At 39.0% G+C, this 27,769-nt stretch overlaps 1 protein-coding gene across 1 annotated transcript; it reads left to right on the forward strand.

The window, feature by feature from the left end:
* Positions 1-837: 837 nt before the first annotated feature.
* Positions 838-27,769, forward strand: TDRD7 (tudor domain containing 7; the record flags this gene model as incomplete). The annotated part of the gene is made up of 13 exons (XM_009582064.1): positions 838-923; positions 2,084-2,301; positions 12,933-13,507; positions 17,213-17,399; positions 18,982-19,093; positions 19,936-20,138; positions 20,270-20,404; positions 22,094-22,177; positions 22,340-22,474; positions 22,818-22,928; positions 24,396-24,886; positions 25,204-25,364; positions 27,549-27,769. Coding segments are annotated over 13 exons (2,719 nt in total), but the record flags the coding sequence as incomplete, so codon positions are not given.

Consider the following 27,769-nt stretch of genomic DNA (forward strand, 5'->3'; position numbering starts at 1 on the left):
TGAGGAAGCCAGAGGAGCTGGCAGCGGCCATGTGAGGAGTGAGGGATTTGGAGGTAGAGGCCAGGGAAGAGAGATGTGCTGCATGCGGCAGGTGAGGGGAGTGAGGCCAGGGCCCCAGCAGGAGCGGGGAGACTCGAGATGTGCCTCTCTGCACCACAGCTCCTAAGGACAAGAGTGTGGACTGAGCTAAGCCCCGTTCTGCTCCTGAGCGAGCTGGGTGGAGCTGCAGTGGAGAAACTTGTCTCGAGCCTGCAGCTCTCTGAGGGACGTCAGAAGAACACCTGCAAGCATGACATTTTTGTCATTTCTGTGGGAGAGCACTTCAGAGAGGAATCTATTAAACAGTGTAGCAACAATGTCCACAAAAAGTCCTTGAGTTCTTGTGTAGTTTTAGGTGTTCCCTGACTTCTGAAGCCAAATACTTTCAGGAGACTCTGAAGTAGTTACCAAGAAGGTGGCATAATGATGTTCAACAGCAAGACTGAGACGCCATCCAGATAAAAGACCAAATAGTTAGGCTGAATGTATCAAATATAAGACCATCAACGGTGTTACTAGGCCTAGATGCTTTTCTTTTGCTTATGTCTTTTTACTGTGCGTTTTGTTTCTCATAATAATCGGGATAATAAGAAAAAACTAGAAACCACCTGTTGATCTGTCTTGTTACTGCTGATCAGGTTGTCTTCCAAGCCAGGACATTGTGAGTACTGATCTTGTGCAAGGGGCCTGCTAGAAGTATGTGAAATACATTTTATTTTATGTACGCTTCTTGTAAGGAAATGGAATGCTATTCAGAGTCAGGACAATGATTTAAAGTAATTTTCTTTTCAATTTTAGGTCTGAGAAGAGACTAACTGTCCCACCACGGTTTCAAAAGGAGTTGCAAGTTCACCTATCCAGAAGCTCTTCCATAGATTCAAATGGTATGTTTGTCCATTAAGAAAAATTTTGTCAACTACTGACATTAGACTGGGTGTCATCTTAAGAAAAATCCGTCTTAGTACTTGTTTTGAATGAAGATAGGTTTGGGTGAGAATCAAAGTTCTGAGAGTGAATCTTCTCACTCTGATTTCATGGTGCTGGGGAAATGTGTGTGTTTACTTGTCTGCCTCTCTGTCTTCTAGGAAGATCCTTGTGTAGTAAGTGTCAAAGCCAATCACAAAGCAAGTGTGAGTAGCTTGGAAACAGGAGGAGTACGCTTAGCTTCACTGCCAGGGTAGGGATCTGGTGTAGGAGTGTGAAATCCCGTCTTTCAGGAGTAAGCAGCACACTAATCTAGCTGTCTAGAAAATACCCTTCTGCATGCCTGGCTTCCAGCAGTCATGCAGTTGATGGGGTTGTTAAATGATGGTTTCTTTGAGACCTGTCAGGCTGATTTGTGAAACTTCAGGTCTGGTAGCAAATACATCCCTCCAAAGGGAGGAGAGGAATAGAGGTGAGGGAGCAGGCAACTAGTGATGTGAACCTCCAACTGGGATAATGACTGTCTTGCTTCTGCACACAATGTATGAAACTGTCCAAAGTAGCTGGACAGTTGCTGTCTCTTTCCAAGGACTTCCTTGTAAGCAGTAGCACAGAAAGGCTGGGTGCTGGGTTCAGACTTTTCCTCAGGACATATCTTATAATGAAAGGCAAATTATTGGTCTGTTTTGTACATCTGACTGAATTTAGAAGAACATCCTTGGGTGTTTTGCTGTATCTTTGTTGTGTTTGTACTCCTAAAGAAATTATCTTGTGTCCTTTTGGGACACTGCCTCAGTACAGCCTCTCAGCAACAGTATGGCTGAGGGTTCTGTAACCTCTTCCAGGATCCCTTCTGAAGAAACATTTAGCAACTTCTTATGAAAATAACTACAGTGATTGAAAATTCAGCTTCAGGTTAGTTACTAAACGTCTGAGGTTTCCATGGCTCTTTCCAGTAGAAAGGGACTGAAACAGCCATGCTGGGCAAGAGAGCTGCATTTTAGAATTGGTGTTATGCTGGCAGCTCCCATGTTTAATTTTTAAGTAGGTAGGTAATCATCTGTCTTTCTCTCTGCTGATAAGGCTATGTTTACTTCAAGGCTGTATTTTTGTTTAACAGATAACTTGAATACATCCATTGTGGAGACACATACTCTTGCCTCTGGCCCTTCTGCTGCTCATATCAATGAAGTTCAAAGTCGCATTAAGGAGATTCTGAGCAAGTGCAGTAGTGGTGTCTGGGTGTCAAAGATGCCACAGATCTACCGGGAAATGTACTGGGAGGAGCTTAGTACAGCAGTGCTCCGACAGCTTGAGAACTGGCCTCATGTGTGCACAGTAAGTATTGAATGTCATTTTTGTGGAAGATGACAGTACCCTACAGATTTCTGAGTGTTCATTTGCCAAATGTTATTTTATGTAGTCCTGCATTTCCTTTCATGATCTGTAGCAGTAAAGAAAAAAAAAAAAGAAAAAAGAAGAAAGAAGAACACTCCCCCATCCAAATTGTAACAATGCCTTTGAAACAACACCCAAAAAATCACTGTTTGCTGGACTAGCATTGTTTTGGAGAGGAAAAGTCAGTTTCTGCGGCCTCCTGGAGCATGGGTTGATGAGTTGCCACCTTTAACTGACTCCAAACCGCAGCTGATGACACTTGCTCTCCATGCCATGTTGGGTTTTTTTCCCCATTGCATTTTATGCTTTTCCTTGTTGATGCGTTTATCTCCTCTTAAATCTATAAGTTACCAGCAAATCTTGTGTGAACAGTTTTAATTCTATCTGTAGTTATTATCTTTCTACAGACTTTTCCACGGGTCTTTCTCACATCTTAAGTCAAGGTTATGGAATTTTGCTGTGTAAATTAGGCTTATGATACAATAATAGGTGAAAGTGAAGTGTGATAATGGGGGTAGAGATTACAGCTCAACCCATTCCTGCCGCCCCCCCCCCGCCCCGATGTGTGTTACCTCTTGATCACCAGGACTTTGCCCTTCATATTAGAAGCTGGTATCAGGCTGAGCCTCCACTTACAGGTCTGCCATCACCACTGGTTTAATGGTTTTCAATTGCTGTGCTTTTATCTCTTCTTCTGCACTCATGGTTCGTTTAGGGTATAATGCAAGTTTGCATCAAGGCTTTGTTTAGCTTTAGTTTAACAGAGCAGTTGTATCAATGGACACTTTCAACTTCATCAACATCTGTCAAACCGTGGCACCGAAAGGGTATTGAAGTAATGAGATCATCTGTCTGCTTGAAGTGACTTTTCATGTACATACTGCTAAGTTTTTTCTAGTGTAATAACTTTAAATGCAAAAAAAAAAGTTTCACTGAGATTAAATAATTGCTCTTCAGGAATAACAGCATTTGCCTGTGTGTATGGTATTCTAACACGTATATAAAATGCATTTGTGACATCTTACTACAGACATCAGTAACGTATGTAGACAGCAGCAATTTGTTTTGGTGGTTGATGGTCACATCCTGTGTTATCCATGGAGCAAGCTGTTATGTTTTGAGTTACTTAACTCATGCTGCAAATTTTAGTCTTTTTCTTAGCTAATGTTCCAGACAAAATGTTACTGTTCATCCAGGATCTTCAGTCTGTGTTCATTGTCCTTTCACTTGTTATCTGTTGGGTCTATCTCTTCTTTCTAGCAAGCAAATAAAGTCATTTTAGCGTAAATAAGTAGTCATTAAATCTGTGGAAACATTGTAATACAGCAGGCACAGTACAACACCAATGAGAACTATCAAGTTGTCTTGGCACAGTCAGTCTGATTGCAGAGAACTGTTAATGAGCCTCATCTCAGTTTACTGACTTATGTAAACCATAGTCATGGCTCTGGCATGGAGAAGTTTGAACTGGGACCAAGGCCTTCTCATGTGAAGGCTACCATACATCTCTTAAATATAATCAGTGTTTATTCCTGGTTCAAACAAGTTGTCTGCAGGTGTAGGGCTCTGTAGATCCTTTGAAATGCCAGAGGGCGGATTGTACTCTTCAGTATCAGTAAAGATGCTTCAATGACTAATTTCTGAATTATTTCTGCCTTGTTGGGTACTTACACTGGGTGTGTCTGCCAGCCTCAGAAGAACAGAAAAAATGCCTGGTGTTTCTCTCAGTACCTTCGTAAAGAGACAGCACATACTCTTACTGAATGCATACTGATCAGTAGTAGCTTAGTTACAAACCATCAGGCAATTAACCTTGTTATACACTTTCAGCCTCTCCAAGCTCATCATTTGAGGACTCTGCTGTGGACAGTGTCACTTCTGAATAACTCAGATCCCTAAACTTTTCTCTGAAAGGAAGGAATTTCATTTTTGACTTCTGGGAAATGATAATTTCTGTGTTTAGGTTACAACCACCAGTAATGGAAACTTTTCCAACCTAGTGAGCTGAAGTCTCCAAAAATCACTAGAAGTTGCAGGTTGACGATCTTGTTTTCAGTCTTCACCTTTCAGGCAAGAGGACCTACTACAAAGGATTGAGGCTGATCTTGTTCTCTATCCGTCTGTTACCTCCCTTCTTTAGGTTAGCTTGCTTGAGCATCTTACCTGTAGCAACACATTTTGCATAGCTAAATGCAAAAGTCCAAAGTAATTATGTAGTGGCTAGCACTCACAGATTATAGTCAAGCCTTAATGAGCAATTGGGCTGAGAATAAATATGCTCACCACCCTTATGTAATACCCAAAAAGTCTTTGCTTCAGTCAGGCTTCAGTCGGGAGAGTAAGAGTCTGCTTCAACAGGGTTAGGGTTAGGGTTAGTTCATCCTCTTTGTTATTCATACTGCATGCGTTGGTGTACTAACATTTCAGATGTGCTCCTGAGCCCTCCATGCTCCTAAAAGCAGCATAAATGTTCCCGCTAGCATAGCCACTCTCAGGCGATGCCATGCCAATCCTTGGCTTAACCTTCAGCTCTCCTGTTGGCATCCTCTTCCCCCAGTGATTCTAACTGAAAGCCCTCTCAATCAGTCCTGCCAGCTTACAACTAAAAATGTGTTTCCCCCATCAGGACAGATGGATCCCATCAGGCCCCATCATACCTTGTGCCTCAAAGGTTCTTCAGTGTTATAAAACCCAAAGTTTTGGTGGAGGCACCAGTCCTAGAGCCAGGTATTTGTATCTTGGGCTCATCTCTTTCTTCCAAAGTCTCTCCGCATTACTGGGAGGATTGAGGAAAACACTACCTGTGCTCCTGAATTTTTTAGCATTCTTCCCAGGGCCCTGAAATCTCTTTTGATTGACTGTAGACTTTTTGTTGCAACATCATTAGTACCCACATGAAAGGAGTGGATAATAGTCCAAAAGCTGTACTAAGCTATTCAGTTGTCTGGTGACATCTCTAAGTTGGGCCCTAGGGAGGCAGCAGACTTCCCCGAAAAGATGGTCAGGTCTCTATTCGCATGAATAGAGAACAAAATAGCAAACACTGTACCACTGGGGAAACATGTTGTATAAGCACATGTCAAAATCAGATGTGCTCCTCCCATCTCCACCCAGAAGATAACAAAATATGTCAGTCCCCTGTGTCGTTTGTCAGGTGAAGCTGTCTTCTATCATCTTTTTCTCCACTTGTCTTCTCAAATTCATTCTTGCGGTTAGAAGAGGAGAAAGAGCAAATAGTAGACAGCCACCTTTTAATTGGCAGAAAGAAGGGATGCATGCTTCTAGACTTGCTTCTGAGTTTTCTTGTAGTAATGGCTGCTTTAGTCTTTCTATCTGGTTTCTTAAGGAGCTGATAGAAAAATAACGCTACCATTCTGAATTTGGCAATTCCAGTTGTGGTAGAAGAGTTATACTTGCTTTTCAACAGTTCTAGAACAACGATGTTCTTTTTCGTAAAACATCCTACTGGCTCTGACTACCTATCAGTTTAACCACTGATCTATTGTTATCAGAGGCCAGTTTCATTTCCAGTAATCTGCCATTCCTCAGTCAGTTGTCTTACAGCTTTTTAATAAGCATAGGGCTAAAGAATATGTAATACCTGAGCATATTCTTTAGTTTACTTTGGTATTGTATTGGCTGATACTGCGTGAAAATGCTCCTTAGACTGGAGAAGATTTGCCTGGCTATTTATTCTGAGGAGGAGGTTTTACACAGTAAAGGAAAGCGTAGTGTTCTTCCCTTAATTTCTTGGATGTCTGGGATGGTGCTGGGCAAGTCCCAAAGGCTGTCTGTCTTCTTGAATATACATAATTGGAAAAAATCAAAGAAAAGAAGGGGAAAATTGGCATGGGTTTTGTTTGGTGGGTTTTGGGTGTTTGTGGTTGGTTTTGGGGGCAGGGGTTAAGTAGTCATTACAAGTTGGAGTTTGTCATTACCAACAGGAAGGTAGAAGATATTTTTAGACAAGAATGGGACTTGCATATGTTGCCTAGTTGACAGGTAGGATTTTTTTTTTTTATTTAACAGTATCTAGTTCTCAGAATATTCTTCATCTTTTACATTTTATAAAAGTTGTGACTGTTTGCAGAAAATGAAACTAAAGGTTTAGGCAGATGGCAGGATCAGCTGGTAAACAAACTGATAGAAACTGGATTAGGGATGTTGTTTTCTGAATCTCTGTTCCTGGGTGGTATCCCCTCTCTTAACGAACAGGGTACTACATACTACTACATCTGGCAGCTGGGTTTTTACTGTAGTGTTCAGAGTGAATTAAACAGGTCCACTCAGAGAAGAGGAGGATTGCCATAATAACCAGTTGTATTCCTTGAGCAACTTCGGTTCTGTCAGGTTTTTACTCTCAAGGAACTAATTTCTATACCACGATTAAGCTGTGTGAAGCAAAAGTCATCGTTCCAAACAGAGGAATGGACTTGAGAGAATAAAAAAATCAAAATTATACGTAATAGATAGTGTGTTCTTATGAGTTGGAATGTACTTTGCACATGGAGAAGATAATGGAGCGGGTATCATGGCTGGTAGTACGTATGAATGAAAGCGTGCGGAGTTTTACACAAGCCCTATGAACTGTCTCCTGCAGGTGAGCTCTAACATTATGATAGTTAGCTTTCTTTTGCCATGCTCATTGAAGAAATCAGTGTTTGGTCTGACAGTTTGCTTTAGAATACCCATTTAGAATGGAGTTCAGTGAACAGAAGACATGTCTGCCTAAAATTTAACTAGACATGTTGTATATAGTACAGTACAGGTCAAAATACAGTGGTATCAGCCTCACTGAGAAGATGGCATCATAGTATGTGTGGAAATGAGCCAGTTGAGGACACAAGATCCAGAATAACTTTGCTGTCCAAACACAGTGCTAGAACAGGCTAACTCAATGTTCCTGAGGCTCAGTCTTACTGATGAGTGGTTAGACAACAGAGCCACCAAAGGAAGTCAAACTCCATTTGACAGCATCTTTCCTTGTTCCTGCTTCACATACACTTGCAACTCCTTGTGTGTTAAATCTTGCACTTCTCTGACCCTTTAGGAAGGCTTCACTGTATTATGAGGTGAAAATTACTGCAGCCAAAAAGAACTGCTGACAAAGGTTTCTGCTGATCCTTAGTGCTGGCATAAGGATGTGAGGAATAAGGGCAGCCCTCTGCAGTACAGAGTTGTTAGATTGGCTCAGCTGGTTTACTGCATCACAGAGTTTCACTTGTTACTGTATGTTTTTAGAAGTCAGAGTCTCAAAAGCACGAGAAACTGTGGAGAATAATTATCTTCACTGTGATGTGCAAGGTAGTGAAGTGGGAGGGCAAGGAGGATGGGCAGAAGGGGCAACCTAAAGACAGTACTGAATTTTGTGGAGCTTACCACCCCAGCCCTGAGCACTAGCTGAACCTGAACAAGGGATATCTTGGCAACAAGGATCCTTTAGTCTAACAACAAAAGAAAATACAAAAATATGCCCAATGTGACTTGTATTTTAATATTTCAGTTAAGTACAGAAGTAATGACTACCAGAAATAGAAAGGTTTCAAAGTCATTGTAGTATCAGAAAATTTTCACTTCAGTTGAAGGGCTGAAAGTATCTTCTTTGTATATGAAGAATCCACCAAAATTTATTGTTGTCATTGCCTGTCTGAATATCATAACTGATCTTTTCTGGGCCCTCTTAATGAAACTGACATACCTCTCAGGGTTAGTGACCGAAAAGGCTATTAAATCAAAAACCTTTCAAAATTATTTTGCCTTCACTAGTATTGTAAGAGGCCTGCAATTTTTGAAGGTAGTTCTTACATCCTGATAACTGAAATTCAATTGAAATTCAAAAGAACTGAGCCAATTCTAACATTGCATAAACATTTTGCGGAATCGCGGAATCAATGAGATTGGAAGGGACCTCTTGAGATTATCTAATGCAACCTGCTCAAGCAGGGTCACCATGAACAGTTTGCCCAGGGCTGTATCTGGTCATGTTTTAACAACGGGCAATCTACAGCCTTTCTGGGCAACATATTTCAGTCTTGTTCCTGTCCTGTTCCAGCTTCCCACTTGACATGAGGTTTGGCTGAAGACAAGCCTTTTAATGTGTCCTTTTGGCAGTTAGGGTAAGAAGTTAGGTATTGTAGCTTCCCATGCAAAACAATTGATTGCATATTGGACTAGAAGCTGTAAAAGCTGGAGTGGATCCCCAGGATAAGCTGTAACCGGATGACGTAGGGGGCTTCCACAGCCTTGTAAGGAAAAGCTCTTTACTGTGTCCGATGCCACCCTGTGCAGTGGGGATCTTCAGCCTTTCAAGAACATTGCGCAAGTCTGGGTTTTTTCCCCAGAATTGGTTACTTTGCATGCATATTCAACAGCTTGGTAGCTTAAATTCTGTTGCTTTCAGAGGCAGCTATTTGGAAGAGCAAGGAGGAGAGGAGCGTTGATGTTGAAGCAGCATCTCACCATTGCCTGGGGAGAGCTGTACTGTAGAATGATTGGCAAAAAACAGTGGGACCTGAAGTTATAGTGGCTGCCTCTGACAGAGAAAAGACGCTGTCAGCCAAATGTATGGATGCAAGGTACTGCTGATGAAGGCCGGGAATATCTTACTCACTGCTTTGCGCTCCAGCTTGCTGGGAGTTGAACTTCATGTACGATTGAAGACATTAAGGTATATGAGAGCTGCCTTCACACTGAAGCATTTGTCCAAGTTGTCTGTCAGGAAAATGTGTCCGTAGGTATTCTATGATATGTATACCGTGGTAGCTAGCTTCTGGGTTGGATATTTAAATCAGATTTGAAGGAATTCATGCATCACACTTCTGATTAATTATTCTTACTGAGTCAGAGTGATAGTTCTGCTCCGTGTGTTTTAGAGTAGTCTTTCAGGACCTGTTTGATACCAAGAATCATGGAGCCAGACTTTTCCTCTTTGCCACATATGATGAGGCTCTGTCACTGACATTAAATGCCAGCTTCCACTATACGTTTCCTTTCCCCACCTTGCAGAAGAATGGCAGAAAATAGCTGCATATGCTAGTTGTGAATGTAACCTTGAAAGTGAAGGACACTTTCTCTGACTAGAAACTCTAATTTCAAGGAGATATTTTCTCCACTTTCTTCCTGGAAGGTATGGATGCTCTAGGAGTTTGCCAGTTTATTTGCTCTTTGATCATCACTGTACACACAATTAAACAAGACTCGGTGTTATCTTGGTCATTCTGGCATCGCAAAGTGAATCCTTTCTTTTGATTATATATATTAGCGTAGTGGTTTACTTGCACATTGTCAAGCACACATATACAAAGCTTTTGTCCTAGCAACACATACAGGAGCATGTCTGCCTTCTATCTGTGTGTGTCAAAAGGAGTAGGCTTGCTCTTCTTTTGCATTGTACTTGACTTGGTTGCAGTGTCAGTATTTATCTTGGGAGTTTTTTTTTATTTGAAGCTTTATTATTTTGGGCTTCAGACTTTAATTTTTAAGAGCTCCCTCTTAGGAGGGAGTTACTCAGGCTGAGGACAAACATGTTTTTCTTCTGTGTAGAATGACTTCAGTCTCTGTTGCCCTGAGAATACATTCTGACAGCTGTTGACTCTGCTTTGTGCTCTCTAATGGAGAGGTGACAGCATGCATGTTGTGCTTGCAAAGCAGGCCTGCCAGCCATACTAATGGGAAGTACCTTGCAGGCAAATCTATAAACTCAACTGGAAACGAAGTTGAGGTATTTGTACTAAGGAAAGGCTGGCTGTTTTGAAGTGCTGCTCACAACTGAAGCTGTTTGCTTATAATTAAAAGTTTCTGTAGTGTTGTGCATCCTTGAAGGTGTCTTGACCATAGCACTGTCTGGAGGATTCTGTTGCACCTTGAACATTAACTTCTATGCAAGAAATAGTAGCCTAATGATGTCCACCTGAGCTTATTTATGCTGAAGTAAGCTGAAACAACTTACTGAAATAGCATTTTTCTGTCTCTAAATGGTTTGCTCAGGCAGCATCTACAGTCTCTTCAAAACAGAGCTTCAATGCCTAGAAAACCTCAGAGCTATTATTGGAGTTAAGAGGCTTAAAGGTCTCTAAGGATCTTCCCTCTTTAGTCTGCTGCCAGTCTTTAGTGTGTAAGGTTTAATAGTCATGTCAGCTAAAATTTACGCATCTCTCTTGCAGCACTAGTTAAAAAGAGCTAGCTAAGAGAAAGGGTGCATGAAGCTGCATCAAGCTTCTTTCAGGATGAACTGCCATACATTCCAACACAGCCTTCTCAAACAGACTATTGTCCTGATAATACCAAGTATTTTCTGGAGCTAGAAGTTTCCTTGGCTGGTCATTTGAACAAATTCCTCAATGTTGTGCGTGGACACTTGGGACATCCTTATCAATTCCTCTGTACCTAGAATGTCATTACCTGCCAAGGTGGTGTGCCCTGATTTTTTCTCTGGGCCACTCGATATACTTTGGTCTCTTGACTGTATATCAAAGCCCTTGCAAGGCTTTGATAAGTTTTTGTTTGTTTTTTTTTTTAACCAAGCTCCTTTCTTCGCCTGTGGTTCAAGAGGCACAATAAGATTCCTGAAACCACAGGGTACAAACGTAGGTTCTTCCTGTCATGAATCATTGAAGACATCTTTGGTCCTTCTAGGTTGCATGGCCAGACATGTTTTGTCATCTCTTGTTTCAAGCTGACTAGCAGAGATGCTTAAGAACTTGGTGAATATACCACTGGTACATTGAATTCCTTTATATGATTTGTTTATATTTTATCCTGTAGTAGATACGTATTCTTTAGTAAATGGATGTCTATAGGACACTACTTCTTCCCTCCCCCCAATTAAGAGGGAGTGTCTCCTTGGTTTAGTAAGCCTACTTGGAAAGGCTCGAGTCTTAAAGCTTGTGTACTCATTCGCATGAATTCGGTGACCTGAGGGTTGTCAGATAGGTTTGTTTGCCTTGTCATGTCTTAATCTTGCATAAAATATTACTACTTTGGTTTTCACTGATGAAGAAGGATTGAGACATGCCACCATGAATGCATGAGAATTCTCTAACATGGTTGGTTTTTTGTATCTATGAAAACTATTTCCTTTGTGTCAATTTTAGATAGCATGCGTGCTAGTGTCATGGAAGTTGACCAAGAGCTATTCCCAAGAACTGTTTGGTAGCTTGCTTTTGCACCATTCTAGACAACGCAATGCACAGCAAGTGTATGGAAATGCATTTGTGTAGTAACCCTTTGGTGGTTTTGCTGACTCTCTCAATTCAGATCATCATGTGGCAATTTGGGCTGAGTGTGAAGAGGTGTACATAGGAGAAAATACATGGTTCTTGACAAGTAATGGCCCTTTTTTTCAGGTTTTTTAATGTATTGTATCTAAATGTTCTTGCCTTGTTAATGTTATCTTGATAGTGAGTGACATGTATTATTCGTGTTATGTAAGATAATACTTGAAGTCTTCTTCATTATGCTTCTGTTGTACGTTGCTAAGACAGAACAGCAAAGAATGACTTTAGCAAGGTTCATAAAGTTCTGATGGGTATGGACATTAATATCATAAAGGTAAATGCTACCCCTGAGTAGTAGCAAGTAATTCAACTACTCAATGTTTTGTTCATTGATCTGCCTCTGAAAAGGACTTTGGTGTGATATGGACCCAGGAAACTGATGAGAGTTTTTTCCTCTAAGGAAGTAACATCAAGTTGGAGCTACATAAACCTTAATAACTTACTTTATTGCGGGAGTTGTTCTTGCTTTGGGACCAATGTGAAAACACTGAGAGCTTTTCATATCTACATAGATATCCCTGCTAAGCTACGGTTAGGTTGATCTAGGTTGAAACTGCATAGCTTTAGGAAGTGGAATTTTATTATGCGTTTGTTTCTACAGTTCTCAAATGGTGCTTTTAAGGTTGTGACTTCAGACCATGTGGGAAGCTTATTACTGAACTTAGCAAAGGGTAGAGACATATGGACTGGCAAAACATCTGGGTCTGGAAGGAGACTGTGGGCATGGTTTAAAATGGCCTAATCAAATTTATTATGAAATTTATTATGATCCAGAAATGTCTTCCTTAATTTCAGAACTTTTTTAAAGAAAAAATGATTCCCTGAGCGTGACAGCAGGTGGCCTTTACAACACTGCCTGACAGATGTCTTCTGGTTTCTGAAGTATACAATTAAATCCCCTTTCCCTTAGTAAACCGAGACAGAAACTTTTGTTTATGATATGCTTACCTGTGTGGAAGATCAGAGGGGTTAATGTACAAAAGACCTAAGTTTGTGGAGTGTGTCATCATCTTCTGGTCCTTCTAGAAGAAAAAAGAGACTCTGCTTCTTCAGAAGCAAGTCCGAGTTGTATTGCATAAATTAGATATTTGCCCTGTCATATGTATTTGGTATCCTTCAAAATGGTGGAGGAAGTATTACAAGAAATACTACCCTGTAGTAACTGCGTCAAGCTTAGTTCTCTGTGGATGTCCACTTCAAAGTCTGTATAAAATGCATGTTATAAAAATGTAGTTGGCAAAATGATTTAGACTTAGAGGTGCAACTGATTATTGACTCTATTTTTTGTTTTCCAAGGTGGAGAAAGTACACAGGGGTGATCAGATGGATGGGCTTCTTTATCCTGCTAAGAAAATACCACCGACAGCAAAAAGTGATACAGACCAAGAAAAGGCATCTCAGAATGTTACTTCCTCAAAAGTAGACCCTTTGTTAAAACCAAATGTGGAGACCACATCACTTAGTAGTGACTTCAAGCAGAAAGTTGTTAACATCTTGCTGAAGTATTCCAGTGGTCTTTGGGCTAATGCACTTCCCAAATTGTACCAAGATGCTTACCAAGTAAAATTTCCAGAAGACATTCTAAATAATCTAGAGTTGCTCTCAGATGTATGCATAGTGGACTATGTATCTGAAGTCCCCAGAAAGGCTATCCTCTATGCTAAACCCCAAAGACGCATTGATGAAAATCTGAATGTCACTGAGAAAGTCCAGAGGCATGGCGGTGTGAAGGCCACATTTGAACAACAGTATGAAGAATCCAAGGACCAATATCCAGAGAACATAACTGTTCCTCCTCTAATCATTCCATCGGAAGGATCTGTGTCCGTCATGGTGTTAGAACTGAAAAACACTAATGAGGTCCTAATTAGGCAAGTTTGTACTTCAAAATCTATCTTTTTTGCTTTATTCATAAATCCACATATTCATACTGTGCAGGTCTGAATAAGAGACCTTCTCTGTAAGAGAACAGATGAACAGGACGTTGCAGGACTTTGTTATTTACTTATTTTGATAATGAAACTTAAGAATCCTTTTGTTTGTGTGCTTAAATGGAAATTTTCTGAAACTTTTTCTGTGCCGAGCTGATCAGTTCTATCATTAGCTTGTCTGAGAATCAAAGCAGATTTGACTTCCCATTGGAAGGCTTTTTAAAATAGCGCTACTATAACACATAGTAGTATTCCTATACTGCTACAATACTTATTAAATTTTTTTTTTACTTCTGTAACTGACTTACTACTAACTAGGTGTGACTTGAGTGTGTTCAGATTACACTGCAGTTTTCACTTTTGGGGACAGATGAGCTTCCATCTAACAATAACCTACTAGTGCGTCTTGGTTTGGTTGCTAATCAGTCCAGCCTTAGAGGACAGTGTAGGAAGTGGATTGTAGTGGCTATCTTACATATATGTTATTGTACTGTTACAGGAAATACCATGATAAGCTTTCTATACTTCATTGTTGGATAAAACACACAAATCCTAGCAGTTCTTTAAAACTTAAAAAAACCAACCAACCAACCAAACCCAAACACTTTTTATAGAGGATATTTCATTTTGAAAATTACTTCAAATCGAGCCTAATCTTAAAAAGTTTTAAATGTCACTTCAAAGCATGTATTGAGCAACTGTGTGGTAATATACTATATTGACCGCTCTCTGTTTTTTCCCACTAGCTTCTGTGGTTTCAGGTTTCATTAGATAGTTTCAGTCATTCTCAGAGGTTCTGATAAGGATCGAAATAAGTATGTGTGAAACTAATACCCTGTTCCTCGTTGCTGGTTGGCAATATTCAACACACTAGCCTTAAGGCTGAAATTTAGATACCATTTTTCTCTATAAGTAGCTAGCTATAAGTAATGAATTGGAATACTCAACTTTGAACTTTCTTTGTGTGTCAGTCCACCATTTCAGTTCCCTGAAGTCATGGAATCTTAATGGCTGATAATCTGTGGTGAAAATCCTGATACTTGGGGGTTATGAGAGAAATTCTCATTTGAGAATGTTGCCATCTTTGTTTAGCTGCTAGCAGCATTCCTATATTGTGCTTTTTCTCAGATAAGCTTTTTTTGTACATTGCTTATACATTTATTTTGTATACTGGTCTATTTATTTTGTATCCTGGTCTTATCACAAAGCATAATATAAGGCAAGATTCTTGCCAAGAAGACACAGCTGGAATTTGTGAGCTTAAATTAAGAAATCACAGGAGGAAAAACTACATTAGAGAGAAGAGAGGCTTTATGTTTTAGGTTGTTCCTGTGAGAGCTCTGTTTGAATTTAGTCTAAGACGTGAAAAATGATGGAGATGAATAGTGCCAGGAAAGACAGCCAATTTAAGACATGTAGTCATCTGTACATAGAGATGCTGAAACAGTTAGACACGATGCATATTACATGTTTTATATTGGGAAGAGCAGGAAAAAAATATTGGTCTCTTACTTCCAGCTTGCGATGCAGGTGGGACTTAACTCTGCAAAACTTCTCTAAAGCAGCAGTTCCCAAATTTTGGACCATGTTTCTTGGACAATATTAAAATTTCTGAATTTGTCAGCTCTGTGTAGGTACATGGTGGTAATTAGTGGTTTCTTGGCCCTAGGTACAGAAATGACTACTTAGGGTTATGTGTGTACTTCATGAGCAAGGTCATTTATCTTCATGATGAAATTAGCCCTGAAGGGAATAGTTTTTTGCCATGACAAGAAAATGTTCATGTAGACATATAGGAAGGGAACAATGCATAGACTCACCTTTGCCGTGCATGTACTAGCAGTCACTTTCTCCTGATCTACACAAGAACTGTGTAGCGGCTATTGGTTGATGTGGATTTTTGCAGGATCAATGAAATCAAGATTCCTCTTTCTGTCTTAGGGATGGAGCAATATCTCTTTACTTTCTTGGTATGTGGCTAGTTGTTGCTTGGCTGAAACCTTTCAACTGCCGTACGAGTAAGACAAAACTGGAAGGTTTGGTGCTCTTTCAATTTTGAGACGTGGTACAATTCTGTAAGAATTCTGATGTCAGAATGAAAGTGAGGTGATAGAAACACTCTTAGATATTTGCTATACATCTATAACTGTGATCGAAGGCAGAGATGATATGCTAGGTGCTACATTTGAATTCTCACAAGAAATAATTAGCTATCACCTTTTATTTTCAACTACCTCGAGTTTCTGTGCTACAGCTCAGATACTTTTTTTCCTCTTCTTTTATCTTTTTGAATAGACAAAATTTTATAGCTTGTTTCACTATGGAAGCATACCCCTCTGTTCCTTTCACAATGAAGCAGCAAGCTTTACTTGACATGTGAATTGGTTCCAGTTGAGACTAAGAATGGTGCTGAATGCACACTTGCAGTGTCTGGCCACCTGCACATAGATTAGTCTCTACCACACTTTTTTGAAGTTGCTTTCCAAGCTGTTTTTCGAAAGAATCTGAAAAATAATTTTTCAATTGGCTTTGAGCATCCAAAAACTTCTTCAGTATGATGCTTACCTATTACCAGAAAATAGTGAGTGAGGCAGGAAATTCTGATTCTTCTGCTTTCTGTTAAGATATTCCTACTGTCTGTAAGTATCTTTATGAAACAAATGTTAAGAAATAAACTTTTAAGTAACACATCTGTGACTGTTGCCCCACTTCATGTCCATTGTGAAGTAGGTGAGTGCTTACATAGAAACAAAAGGTCTGTCATTCTGAAAAACAATATATAATTGGATGGTGAGGTAGTAGGCTGTCTTTAGGAAAATGAGGGTTCCCTGGAATGTGATCACATTTAACTTAATCTTTATAACAAAGTTAGCATAGGATGTCATTGTACAGTATCTGCACTAATCCTGGGCATATAGCAGACTTTCAGAATAAATTTAGATTTTTGTAGGATGATAATTAAACTGTGTGGTAGAAATGAGCAGTATTAATCACTCTATGAACAAGTTACGCCTGCTCTAATCTGACTTGTTTCTGAAGCATTCAGAACTTCCCTTTTGGAGTTTTTAGTAAAGTTTATATACTTTATTAAAGAAGATCTATGCAACACAAACTGCTTCAGTATGAGCCATTACGTCAGCAGCCTAATATCAGGATTGTTCTGAAGGCTGAGAGTGAACAGCACATGGTTTGACAGCTGATTATTATTATTTTAGATGCCTTGTTTTTGATCAACTCTAGTGAAAACATGATTAAACTGGTGTTTGTTAATGACAGAGTAACTTCAGAGATGACGTATTAGTTCTCTTTTATACTTGGTCCCAGATACTACTCTGTTCTTGTGGTCAAGTTGCTCTACATGATTGTAATAATCAAGTAACAGCTCTTATTAAAAATCCAGTTAAGCATGTTAGATTATACACTGCTGGACCCCATTTAGCTGTCAACAAAACTACTAAATTTTATGTCACTTACTTTTCTATAGCCTTGTTCATGGAAAAAAGTTTGGATACTGATGTGCTTAGATGTGTATATATCCATGATTTATTCATATTCATATATGCATATAAATGTTCTTAGGTTTTTATTCAGTTTTTTGAAGTTGCATCCTAACTCTTGTGGTGCTTTTTTGGTAAAATACTGTAGGTATGTGGGCAAAGATTATTCTTGCGCCCAGGAACAAATGGAAGATGACATGAAAGCATACTACAGTCAGAATAGTACAGTGTCACTAGCTCAATCTCTGAGCGTTGGGCAACTTGTTGCAGTACACGCTGAAGAAGATGCCTGGTTGCGTGCTCGGATAATTTCTCTAGAAGACAACAGAATAAAGGCAAGCAATTACTTTTTTTGGCACTTGGAGAAAGACTTGAAACAATCTTGTTTTTTAGATACACAGTCAATTCCTAAATATGCTGCACTAGCATTCTCTCCTTTCTTGCCCTGAAGTACTTCTATTTTCAGTTATATGAGGAATTAAGACTTTTTTGAAGTTATGTGATTACCAAAATTAAATGGTCTTTAAGGTGTTTTTTTTCCATAAATAGTTTGAGTTTTGGGGTTTTGTTTTGGGTTTTATATGGGGCTGGGCCCTATAGTGCTTTTGTACTGAAAATGTACCTTTGATAATCTCAGGAGGAATGGCTGTAGTAGCACTATTTGGAGTGGGACAAAGGAAGGGAAAGGGAAGAACAAAGTTCACTTGTTGATAGATCTTGTTTGAAGTCTTGTACTGAAGTATCTTATTACATGCACTAAATGGCAAGACAATGAGAAGGATATACTTGTGTTCCCTTCCAGGCAGATCTGGTATTCTGTGAGTTATATGTAGTGTGCATTTTAGTTAAACCCCTTTGAGGTTATTTAACTCCTCTGTTAAACTTTTCCTGGGCCAAGCAGACTCTTCTTGCCATCTGCAATGAAACTAGAACATATGATAAAACTGTAAAACAAGTTTCAAACTTCTCAATTATTTCTTGCCTAGTCAAACATTAATGATACCTTTTTATTTTTTTTTCTTCCCCCAGTTAGGTGACTGTTTTCCCAGGTGTGCTTAACATACTTCTCAGGTTGATCCATTTTATAAATACTTAAATAGCACATATATTAGAATTGAGGTTTTTCTGAAAGTTAGTGTGATACCCTTCAGCTGCAACTTAGAGGGGGGTGTCAGAAATCGGTGAAAGACTGTTGGGTTTAGAGAGGACATTGGTAGCACGCTTGCCTCTAATTTCTCTCTAGCTAGAGCTATCAGCCAAAAGAAGGCTACTGCTTTATTTGCTGATTATCCTCTGACACAGTGTTCAGAGTACCTTTTCAATGTTTGGTATGCAGACATTTTGCATGATAGAGTTTAGAAAAAAGTTGTAAAAAGCCCTGTCAAAGCCTTCTTTCTCTCACTTTAGCTCCAGTCATTTGCTACCTATCAGCAGTTTCCCGACTGGTTTCCTGCATTGACTGTTGTATTTGTATCAAAGTTACTATAAGCATAAATCAAAATGATTCTCTTAATGTTGTAAAAACAAAAGGCAAAACATAGAATGGCATTTAAGTGGTATTTGATTTTTCAACACTTTCAAAACTTTACAAATAAAAATTGCCGCTTTATTACCTTTCTTCATGTGGTTTGAGTCCTTCCAGCACTGTTTCTATTAAGGGTTGAGATTCTGTGGAACAGTTGGAGAGGATGGTTTTACAGAGATCTTGAGAAGGCAGCTTTCCCTAAAAACTCTGAACATTCAAGCAATGAAATAAACATGAGATTAATGGCATTATATAGTATTAAATTAACGAAAAGTGATTGTCTCTGACTGCATAGAGAATGTGATAACTGAATACTTTTCCCTAGACATAGGGAAAACATATTTACAATTATATTAATGATCTTACGCTTTTATTCCCTTTTCCATTGTCAGGTATGCTATGTTGATCATGGCTTCAGTGAGTTTGTTGAAAGCAACAGTGTGTACAAACTACAGAAACAGTTCAATTCGCTTCCATTTCAAGCTGCAAAATGTAAACTAGCAGGTAAGAGAAGGTGTTGATTATACAGCTTGCTGTTGCACGATTTATGGATTGAAGCATCTCAGTCTGTGAGTTTTGATCCTTGTTTGTAATAACTCTATGTATGTTAGATTTTGTCCAAGACAGCTAGTCTAAGCAGACACCGGTAGGCATGGAAAGAAGGAGAAGGAAGAAAGGAAGGATGTGAAGGAGAGTTTTATAAAGAAACCTTGATATTAGAAGACCTTGATATCCAGTATCTCGTAATAGAGCTTAGTTGTTTCTGCACTTAGCTTGGATGTTTTTGTCCCTTTAATATATGCGAGCCTAAAGAAATACAAGGAAACGCTTGCTGTTGTGTGAAGCAATGTACTAGGACAACTCCTTTTCCACAAATGAGGCACATCTTTTGTGGCCAGGTCCGGCAATACTCCTAAATATGATCCTAAAGTGATCCTTCCCTTTTCAGTATTTGCATACTTGCAGACTTCCTAGACTGGAAATTATTTACCTTCCTAAAACCGGTGGGCATTTCTAACATTTAAAAAAATATTTTACTTTAAATATATAAAATTGCCATGAATGAGCTTTTTGTTTGTTTATTTGTTTAATATTTGGATGTGTTCCTTTTTTCTCTATGCATTTGCCTCGACTCTTTCTGAAGAGGATCTTTTTCTCCCCTCCCTCTGCCCCAAAGATGCCTTTCTATGTTAAAAAGGTGGAAATTAAGCAGAATGCAAGTAGGGGTGCAGTACAACTTTCCTGCTACACTCTGATTCTTGGAAAGATTCCTGTTGAGAACACAGACCTGGTTATTATTTTTCCCTTTGAATACAGTGATACATAAAAATATGTGTGTCTTACAGGACTGGAAGTCTTCTGTGATGATCCTGTCCTAGTAAAGACTGTGGAATCGCAGACATGCTCCAAGATATTTGCTGTGGAAATACTGGAAAAGAGTGATGTTCCTCTTCTTGTTCTTTATGACACTTCCGGAGAAGACGATATCAACATCAATGCTACTTGTCTGAAGGCGTTGTATGACAAGTCCCTTGAACTGCACCTACAGGTACCATTTTCCTGTTTCCTTCTTAATTCATTAAAAATTATTGGCTGCTAAGGTCTTGAATGGACAAAAAACAGTACTCAGAAATTTGCTAAGTTTTTCCCCCTTTTCTTGTCAAAATCTTACTGTTCCAGGTAGATGCACTATATACAAATGTCAGAGTAACCAGTGTTTTCTCTGATGGAAGCCTGTATTGCCAAGTGCCATCTAAAGGCTTGTCTAAACTTTCTGAAGTCTTGCAGAAACTAGAAGACTACTTCCATTACAAGGTAGGTTCTATAGTGAAAGAAGTGGTGAAGTCATGTAGCCTTTCTTCAGAGCGTACCAATCATTTTCCTTGCACACAAGCTCAAGTATCTGAGGTAGCCATAGACTATTCAAAAAGGCTATAAATTCTCTTCCTAGTTTTTTGGGGTGCATCCTTCAGCGTGAAAAGTGTCTTTTGATGCTTTCTTGTTCACAAGCTGTCTAAGGCTTCAATAACTATAACTTTCCTTGAATAGTTGTAACAGTAACAATATGGCTCATAATGGGAAGCTTCTAATGGAAACTGCATCAGATTGGTATAAAGCCTATGCAGATGCTGCCGTATTTTTTTTCTGGAAGTTTTACTTACATGATGGAGTTGAGGTGCATAAAAAGCCTGGCCCACAACACACCCTGCAAAGTGACAATAAAAGCAGTGTAACCAAGGTCTGTTCTTTTTAGCCTGGCTTCCTTAGAGATTCAATGGCTTTGATCTGATCTGCTGCATATCTTGTCCTTGTACCCTTAGCTCTTGAACGTTGTGGGTAATTTCAACTAGAACTGATGTATAGGAGGCGTTTTCAAAAGTCTTAAGTTGCTTTAAAATAGGCATGTGGCAGAGAAGTCTGGCAGACATTTCACCGGCCATTTACAGACACATGCAACAACCTTTACTAGACTTAAGAGAATTTATACAAAAGAGAAGAAATCTTAAGAGAATCTAATTTGTTCAACATTCAACTGAGCCTTAGAGAATCAAACCACGAAATGAAGATCCTTGAAGGTCCTGTTAGAACTGCTGCTTGTGAAACTACTCTGTCAAAGTGTTTTTAGGTGTAGAAGTTGAGCTTTAGACCTGTTGTGGAACACACACCATCTGGAAATACTTTATATTGAACATGTCTCAGTTACCAAAATTCAGTTTGAAGCAAGCTAAACACTGAAGGAAAGCGTGTAGAACCCTGAAAGGTTTAGCAACACCAAGGCAGGCCAGCCAGACAGGTATTTCGAAAGTTCAGATTTTCTGGACAGAGTGTATGTTGGGTTCTTGTTGCTTATCAAAGAGAGTCCTTGACATTCAGAATCTTTTAATATCAATCTGTTTATGGGGGTAAAAGAAGCAATCTTGACTTTGCAGCTTATCTTGAGGGTTTTTATTTTGCCTGAGAATTTAAACAAACTAAGGTGTTGATGGGTCTTCAAATGGAGTTTCTTCATGCTGCAGTGTAGCCATTGTCTTGTTATGTTATTTAGGATCATCATGGTGAATGTCACCCCCATGAGACTTTCATTTGAGTCAGTAGTAAATTTGGTTTGTTAAATATCTCAACAAATGATGCATTCCAGAATATAAGGTGGGAGCTTCTCCAGTGGTCTGTCACAGCTCTAAACTGGTCTTACTTTTGAGAACATTAAAGTAATGATTGGTGATTTCATATTCGGTGTTTCCAAATGTGGCTTTTTTCCTCTGGCACTTTATATTCTCTCTGTTTCCCTGTAAGATACACAGCTTGGAATTAAAGCTTTACCAATTGGCAAAGCTTAAAACAGTGTGATAAGAAATGCTTCTGAGGCTGGAAAGACACTTCATATTTGAAACAGAGTTTTTGCTTCTCAGAACTGTTTATTCCATGTGTGGCTTTTGAAATGGTTAGCTGAATGCCAGATAGCAATAGCTTCATGCTTTTTAACTTTTGTTTTTATATTTGCAGCAGACATCTGAGTTTAATGTATCGTTACCTTTCTGTGGCAAAATCTGCTTGTTTCCTTCCAAAGGAAAATGGGCGCGTGTAGAGGTAAGAAGTGTTCAAAGAACAGCTACAGTTTTGCCACATAGGAATGGCTCTTCTTTTTGTTCAGCTAAATCTGAAGCCTTAGTTTCTGTGAAACTTATTATAGTGTGTGTGTCACTGTTGTGTTTTTAAACTCAAAATGATGCTCTTGCTTTCTTCTTTCAGATAAGAATTATTCACACTAGACGGGCTCTTGATGTGCAGTTCACAGATACTGGAACAGTTGCAACTGTAAAAGTATCAGAGCTTAGAGAAATCCCACCACAATTCCTGAGAGAAGTAATTGCAATACCTCCTCAGGTATAAAGACATGTTAAAGCTAACCTATGCTAGATCTCTTGGCAGGTTTGTAGTGCTGCTACTTCAAGGTTTATGTAATGAAATTTTATTTTATTTAATAGCATTCAACATTGGAGTGTATTTCATTGTGCATCTTTGCCTGAAATTAATCATAATGCAGTCCTATGTATCGACAGGATGTTGTGTATGTGTAATGGTACTGGTTTTGCATGTTCCTCTGTCTCTTTCTGTTTGTCATACATTATTGAATATGTCAGCATTAATGAAGTTTCTGTGAATAGGAACCTGTGGACTAGTTTCCATATTACTAAATTATACCTTGTATACGTAATTCTGTTCTTAGGCTATAAAATGCTGCCTAGCAGATCTGCCTCCTAACACTGGTATGTGGACTCCAGATGCTGTTCTGTGGCTGAGAGACACTGTAATGAATTGTCCTGAATTTAGCATGAAGGTAAATAGTCAAAATGCCTATGTAACTTGAAATCCATAGGCGTGTGGAAAGAGCATTGAAAGAACAACTCTAGAAGCTTAACCACTCATCAAATTGATTTTTTAAATAGAAGTTTAAACGTTTGTAGCCAGCTCTTGGACATAAATTCTATACAAGGTCCTTTTCTTAGGACATTTGGCATAAAACTTACTTGCTTAAGCCTGTTAGAAGCTTCTCTTTTCCCCTCAAGAGTTTAGCGACTTTCACATTAGCCTTTCACATTTTACTGTACCAGTCCAAATATGCAGCTAGAGTTATTTTACCAGCTAATAAGAAAGAAACACAGTTGTTAATGTTTCACCACATAAAAAGATACAACTGTTGAGTTAATCTTAAATTATTTTTATGCCTCTTGTGAGCATAGCTTTTTCTCCTTCTGATCTTGGAAAGCAGCTTTATTTTTTGTTTGCTTTTTCTAATCCAGTGCAATTTAGTATATGCTATTGTATATTTAGGATTTCTGTTATCTTTGAGATAAAATTATTTCCACTTGCAATGTATCCTATCCAGTTTAATTAACTGAAAACACCCTTCTAAAGGAAATGTATTACTAGCTACAGACAAAGCTAATTTCCTCTTAAAAATCTGACTCCAGATACTGTCACAGCACTTTGAAAAAGTGTTTTGTAGCTTTCCTTTACCTTTTTGCTTGCTTTAACACTGGAGACTCTATAGTTAAAACATAGCTCCTCTAGTCTGGGACTTTTGCATCTGGCTTTTCTAAACATCCTCTTCCAAGATAGTTTGAGTTTGGTGCTAATTTTTGCTTGATTAAATAATAGATGACAGATCTATGCTTTAATTGTGGAAAGTTTTTATTCCTGGCTAGGAAAATCAACAGAAGAATCTGTAAAGAAATGTTATTTACTTTGTCAAATTAAAATTTCAGTGCTTTACTATCACTAATGCTAGCACATCTGATGTTAAATAGGAAATATTTTTATGTCGGTGCTTGAAAATTTTGCGTGATAAAATCTGGAAGCCTTTTTCAGCTTTATTTTTTTTCCATCCTTAATTTACTAGGCTTCATCTCCCATAATGACAGGGACACAATTTTGAAGGATTAAGTGCTAACATTTAAAAGCATTATTTAGTTGTTTAGACCTGTATGGACACTGGCTACTGTTCTCCTGAAAATTAGAATTGTACACACGGTACTGAGATTGAACCTGTTGGGCAGAGCAAAACTTAATTCAAGCTTTGTATTTGCTTTACAGTAGTGGAATAGCTGCTAATGCTCTGCTGTGAGTTGCTTACTATCCAACAACTTCATTAACATATTTGAGAGAACCTTGAAAATACTTCTGTGCATATAGAATGTAATGAATTGTTGCCGCTCTTCTGTTAAAGGCTTTAGTCTTCTGTGCAAAATCAGATAGTGCATTTAATAGTTATTAACTGAAGTTAAACTGTATTTTGTTTTCCAAGGTAGTTAAACAGGATGGTTCAAAGGGAATTGCACACGTTTACTTGTTTGCTCCAGAGAATTTCCCAGACATGGATCATAGCGTCAATCGACAGATCAAAAATGCAGACTTGTGGAAGCATCAGAAAGATGTTTTCTTGAGTGTTACACCCAGTGGGACTAGCTCCGCAAAAGTGACAAGTGATGCTGTTTCAGCTCTACGGTTAACTAGTGGAAGGCTAGAGAAGAATTTCTCTGATTCAGCCAGAGAACCCAGCAGTGCAGTGTCTACCACTGATATGCCTCCACCTCTACCCTTGTCAAAGACTGGTGAGCTCATGGATGTCTATGTCTCGGTGGCCTGCCATCCAGGTCACTTTATTGTCCAGCCTTGGAAAGAGCTACATAATCTGGAAGCCCTAATGGAAGAAATGATCTTGTACTACAGCAGGGCAGAAGAGAAACCTGTGAACATTGAAAAAAACAAGCTGTATGCAGCTAAAATTGAAAATCAGTAAGTAGATACTTAAAATCTTTGAAGGCAAGCTTAGCTCTGCTAAGCTAGGCAAGCCTAGCTCTGCTTTGTCTGCATTGTTAACAAGGTGGCAGATGTCCAATGGTATCTGAGAGATGAAGAGAGTAAATGAGGTTGCAGTCTCTTCATGCTTCCAGATTGTAGTTGGAAGGGTTGACTTCTGTTCAGATAACACCAGATCTGGGAAGCCTGAGACACGTTGGTTAAGATCTTTTGGTCATGTATTATTTTTCTGCTGCCTTGCCAGTGTGTGGATATGAATTAAAATTGTCTATTCTTGTTCTCCCCCTTTTTAGGTGGTACAGGGTCATAATAAAAGGAATTCTTAGAAATGGGTTTTTGTCAGTGTATGAGCTGGACTATGGTAAACATGAGTTTGTCAGCATGGAGAAAGTACAGCCACTTGTGGATACGTTTAGAAAACTACCTTTCCAAGCTGTAACAGCTCAGCTTGCAGGTAGGTAGTAAGCATTTACAACTTTTTTTGTTGAAGTCTTGTATCAGTGGGGATATCAAATGAACAGAAATGTAAAGTGGACAAAGCTAAAGGTTAGTGATGAATTGTTCATGTCATCAGAGTAGCTCTGCTTTTCTTCTTGACATAGGTGGTGATGGTTCTGTTTTCTTATTTGTTTGTTTATTTTAATGTAGCACTTTTAGTTACCATGTGTAAAACTGAAGATTGCTTAAACTGTCCCTCAGCTGCTTTTCATTCTCATAAATATTTATCATTTAATATGTGTGATGTCTAATATGCGAAGGACACAGGGAAATCAAAACTAAACGGTTTTTGGATCCTTAAACATAACCCATTACAAAGTGTGAAAGTTATGATATATCTGTTGATAAGAACTTTTATTCTGATTATCCTAATCTACATAAATCTACATAAAGCCAGGAACTAGATGCTGAGTTTCTGGATAAGTTTTTCTTACATATTTTGCCCCTATTGTAATTTACTGTTTTCCAGTGCATATTTGGAATGCGGAGTTGCCTGAAATATATTGGTGTTCTCAAACAAACAAAAAACCCCCACAAGCGGGGTTGGGGCTTTCAGCACACTTAAGTAAGATTAATTTCCTTGAGAATATGGGGCATAGAGAGTGTGCATACATCTGATAGAATTAAAAAAATAAAACTTGATCTCTCCTTGCTGTCTTTTCTTTCCTTTTCCAAATTTTTCTTTCATTTCTGCATTGCTTTCTGATGTATGCGTCTCTTCTTACTCAGTTGCTGCTTTCTTCTGCTGTTTGGTCAGCCTAGTATAGCCTTCAGTTACAGAATATGCTTGTCTGAAGTGACAGGCCACAGAGTTGGGGCTCTGATCCTAGGTTGCCTTCTGTGGATCTGCTTTCCTGCATAGCCTCAGTGTGACCTTGGGGGTTGCTTTAAAGTAGTGATGATGGATGTGTTACCTACAGGCTGGGGTCCTAGCAGTGCAGTGCTGAAATGAAACTTATTTCTAGCTGTGTCTGTCTACTGGGGTAGTACAGGATGCAGCTGAGCAAGCCTGCAAGTCATCCAATTTTCATGCTTCACAGAACCCCAAGTAGCTAGTTAAGTTGGCCGCTGAGCTGCTTCATATTGTCAAAGCAGGCCAGCTGAGCACGGAAGATCGATAACTATTGTCTTGCTCTTCTTCCACTTTTTTCTCTCTTTTTTCTGCTACCTCTTAGGCTCTGGTCTATTTCCTTGCAAAATCCCATTTGCTTCCCCAGCAGCCTTTCCTAGCATTAATTACCCCTTCTTAACAGTTGATGAACTGTTGACTTCTCATTCCTTCTGTAACCTGCAAGGAGCTGAGTTCCTGTGTTGTCCTCTCCTAGCAAGCTGCTGCTAATAGTAAAAGCAAAGTGTTGTCACTTTACTGTTTTGCTTCTTTTATCCATAAGTTGTTGTTTGGGTATTCATGCATAATATTTGAGCCCCTTGTGCCTAGATGCTGTACACCAGTGGTCTTCTGGGGAGACTGAATTCCAAGTCTGAAGGAGCCACTTCTTTCTTGGTGGATTACAGCTGTATTCAAAAACTTGTTTGGGTTCTAGCATCACATCACTGAGCAGACTGGACTTTGTGGGATGCTGCTTTCAAAAAAATAGCAGCAATTGTGAGGTGTTCAGCAGCATTTCTCTTCGTTTCTGCTCTCAGCAGACCTAGTTTGGGACTTGAAGGTTTGGCAGATGTTTTAGTAGCTGATGCTGCTTTGAGATGAAGAAAACTTAATCTAAGGAAAGGCCAACAGGACAAATAATTTCAGCAACATCAGGCAGAAGGCAAAGAAATAGTTTGTTTTGAAAGGCTCTTTAGTTTCCTCTTTGTCATGTTTCCTAATACGCCTTGATCATGCATGGCAGCTGATACACTTTGAATTACTCAGTGAGTCAGTGCACTTGCATTTCACTTCTGCAAACTTGTCCATATCTTTAGCCTTCAAGAAAAAATAAATGTCCTAGTCTCTGTAATAATTAAGCTTGTTTGTGTGGGAGATGAGTGAGCTTCTGTTTCTTTTCTAGAGTTAAGCCGCATTCAGTTGAACATGTTTTCTCAACTATTTAAACTCCTCTCACTTCTTTATAAACTTAATCATTCAGATTGGTCTAGAATATAAATGACCTTCTGTTTTGCTTTACATTTGTCCTAGGAGTAAAAAGCCAGCAGTGGTCAGAAGAGGCATCAATAGTGTTTCGGAATCTTGTCGAGAAGAAACCCTTGGTGGCACAGATACAGGCAGTTAATGAAAGCACTAACTCTTGGGATCGAAAAATAGTGACTTTTCTCGTGGACACATCTCTTCCAGATACTGATATATGGATTCATGATTTTGTGTCCCAAAGTCTTGTGGAATTTTCAAAGGATGATTAA

Source organism: Fulmarus glacialis, unplaced genomic scaffold (genome assembly GCF_000690835.1).
Source record: "Fulmarus glacialis isolate BGI_N327 unplaced genomic scaffold, ASM69083v1 scaffold24257, whole genome shotgun sequence".
Taxonomy (NCBI): Eukaryota; Metazoa; Chordata; class Aves; order Procellariiformes; family Procellariidae; genus Fulmarus; species Fulmarus glacialis.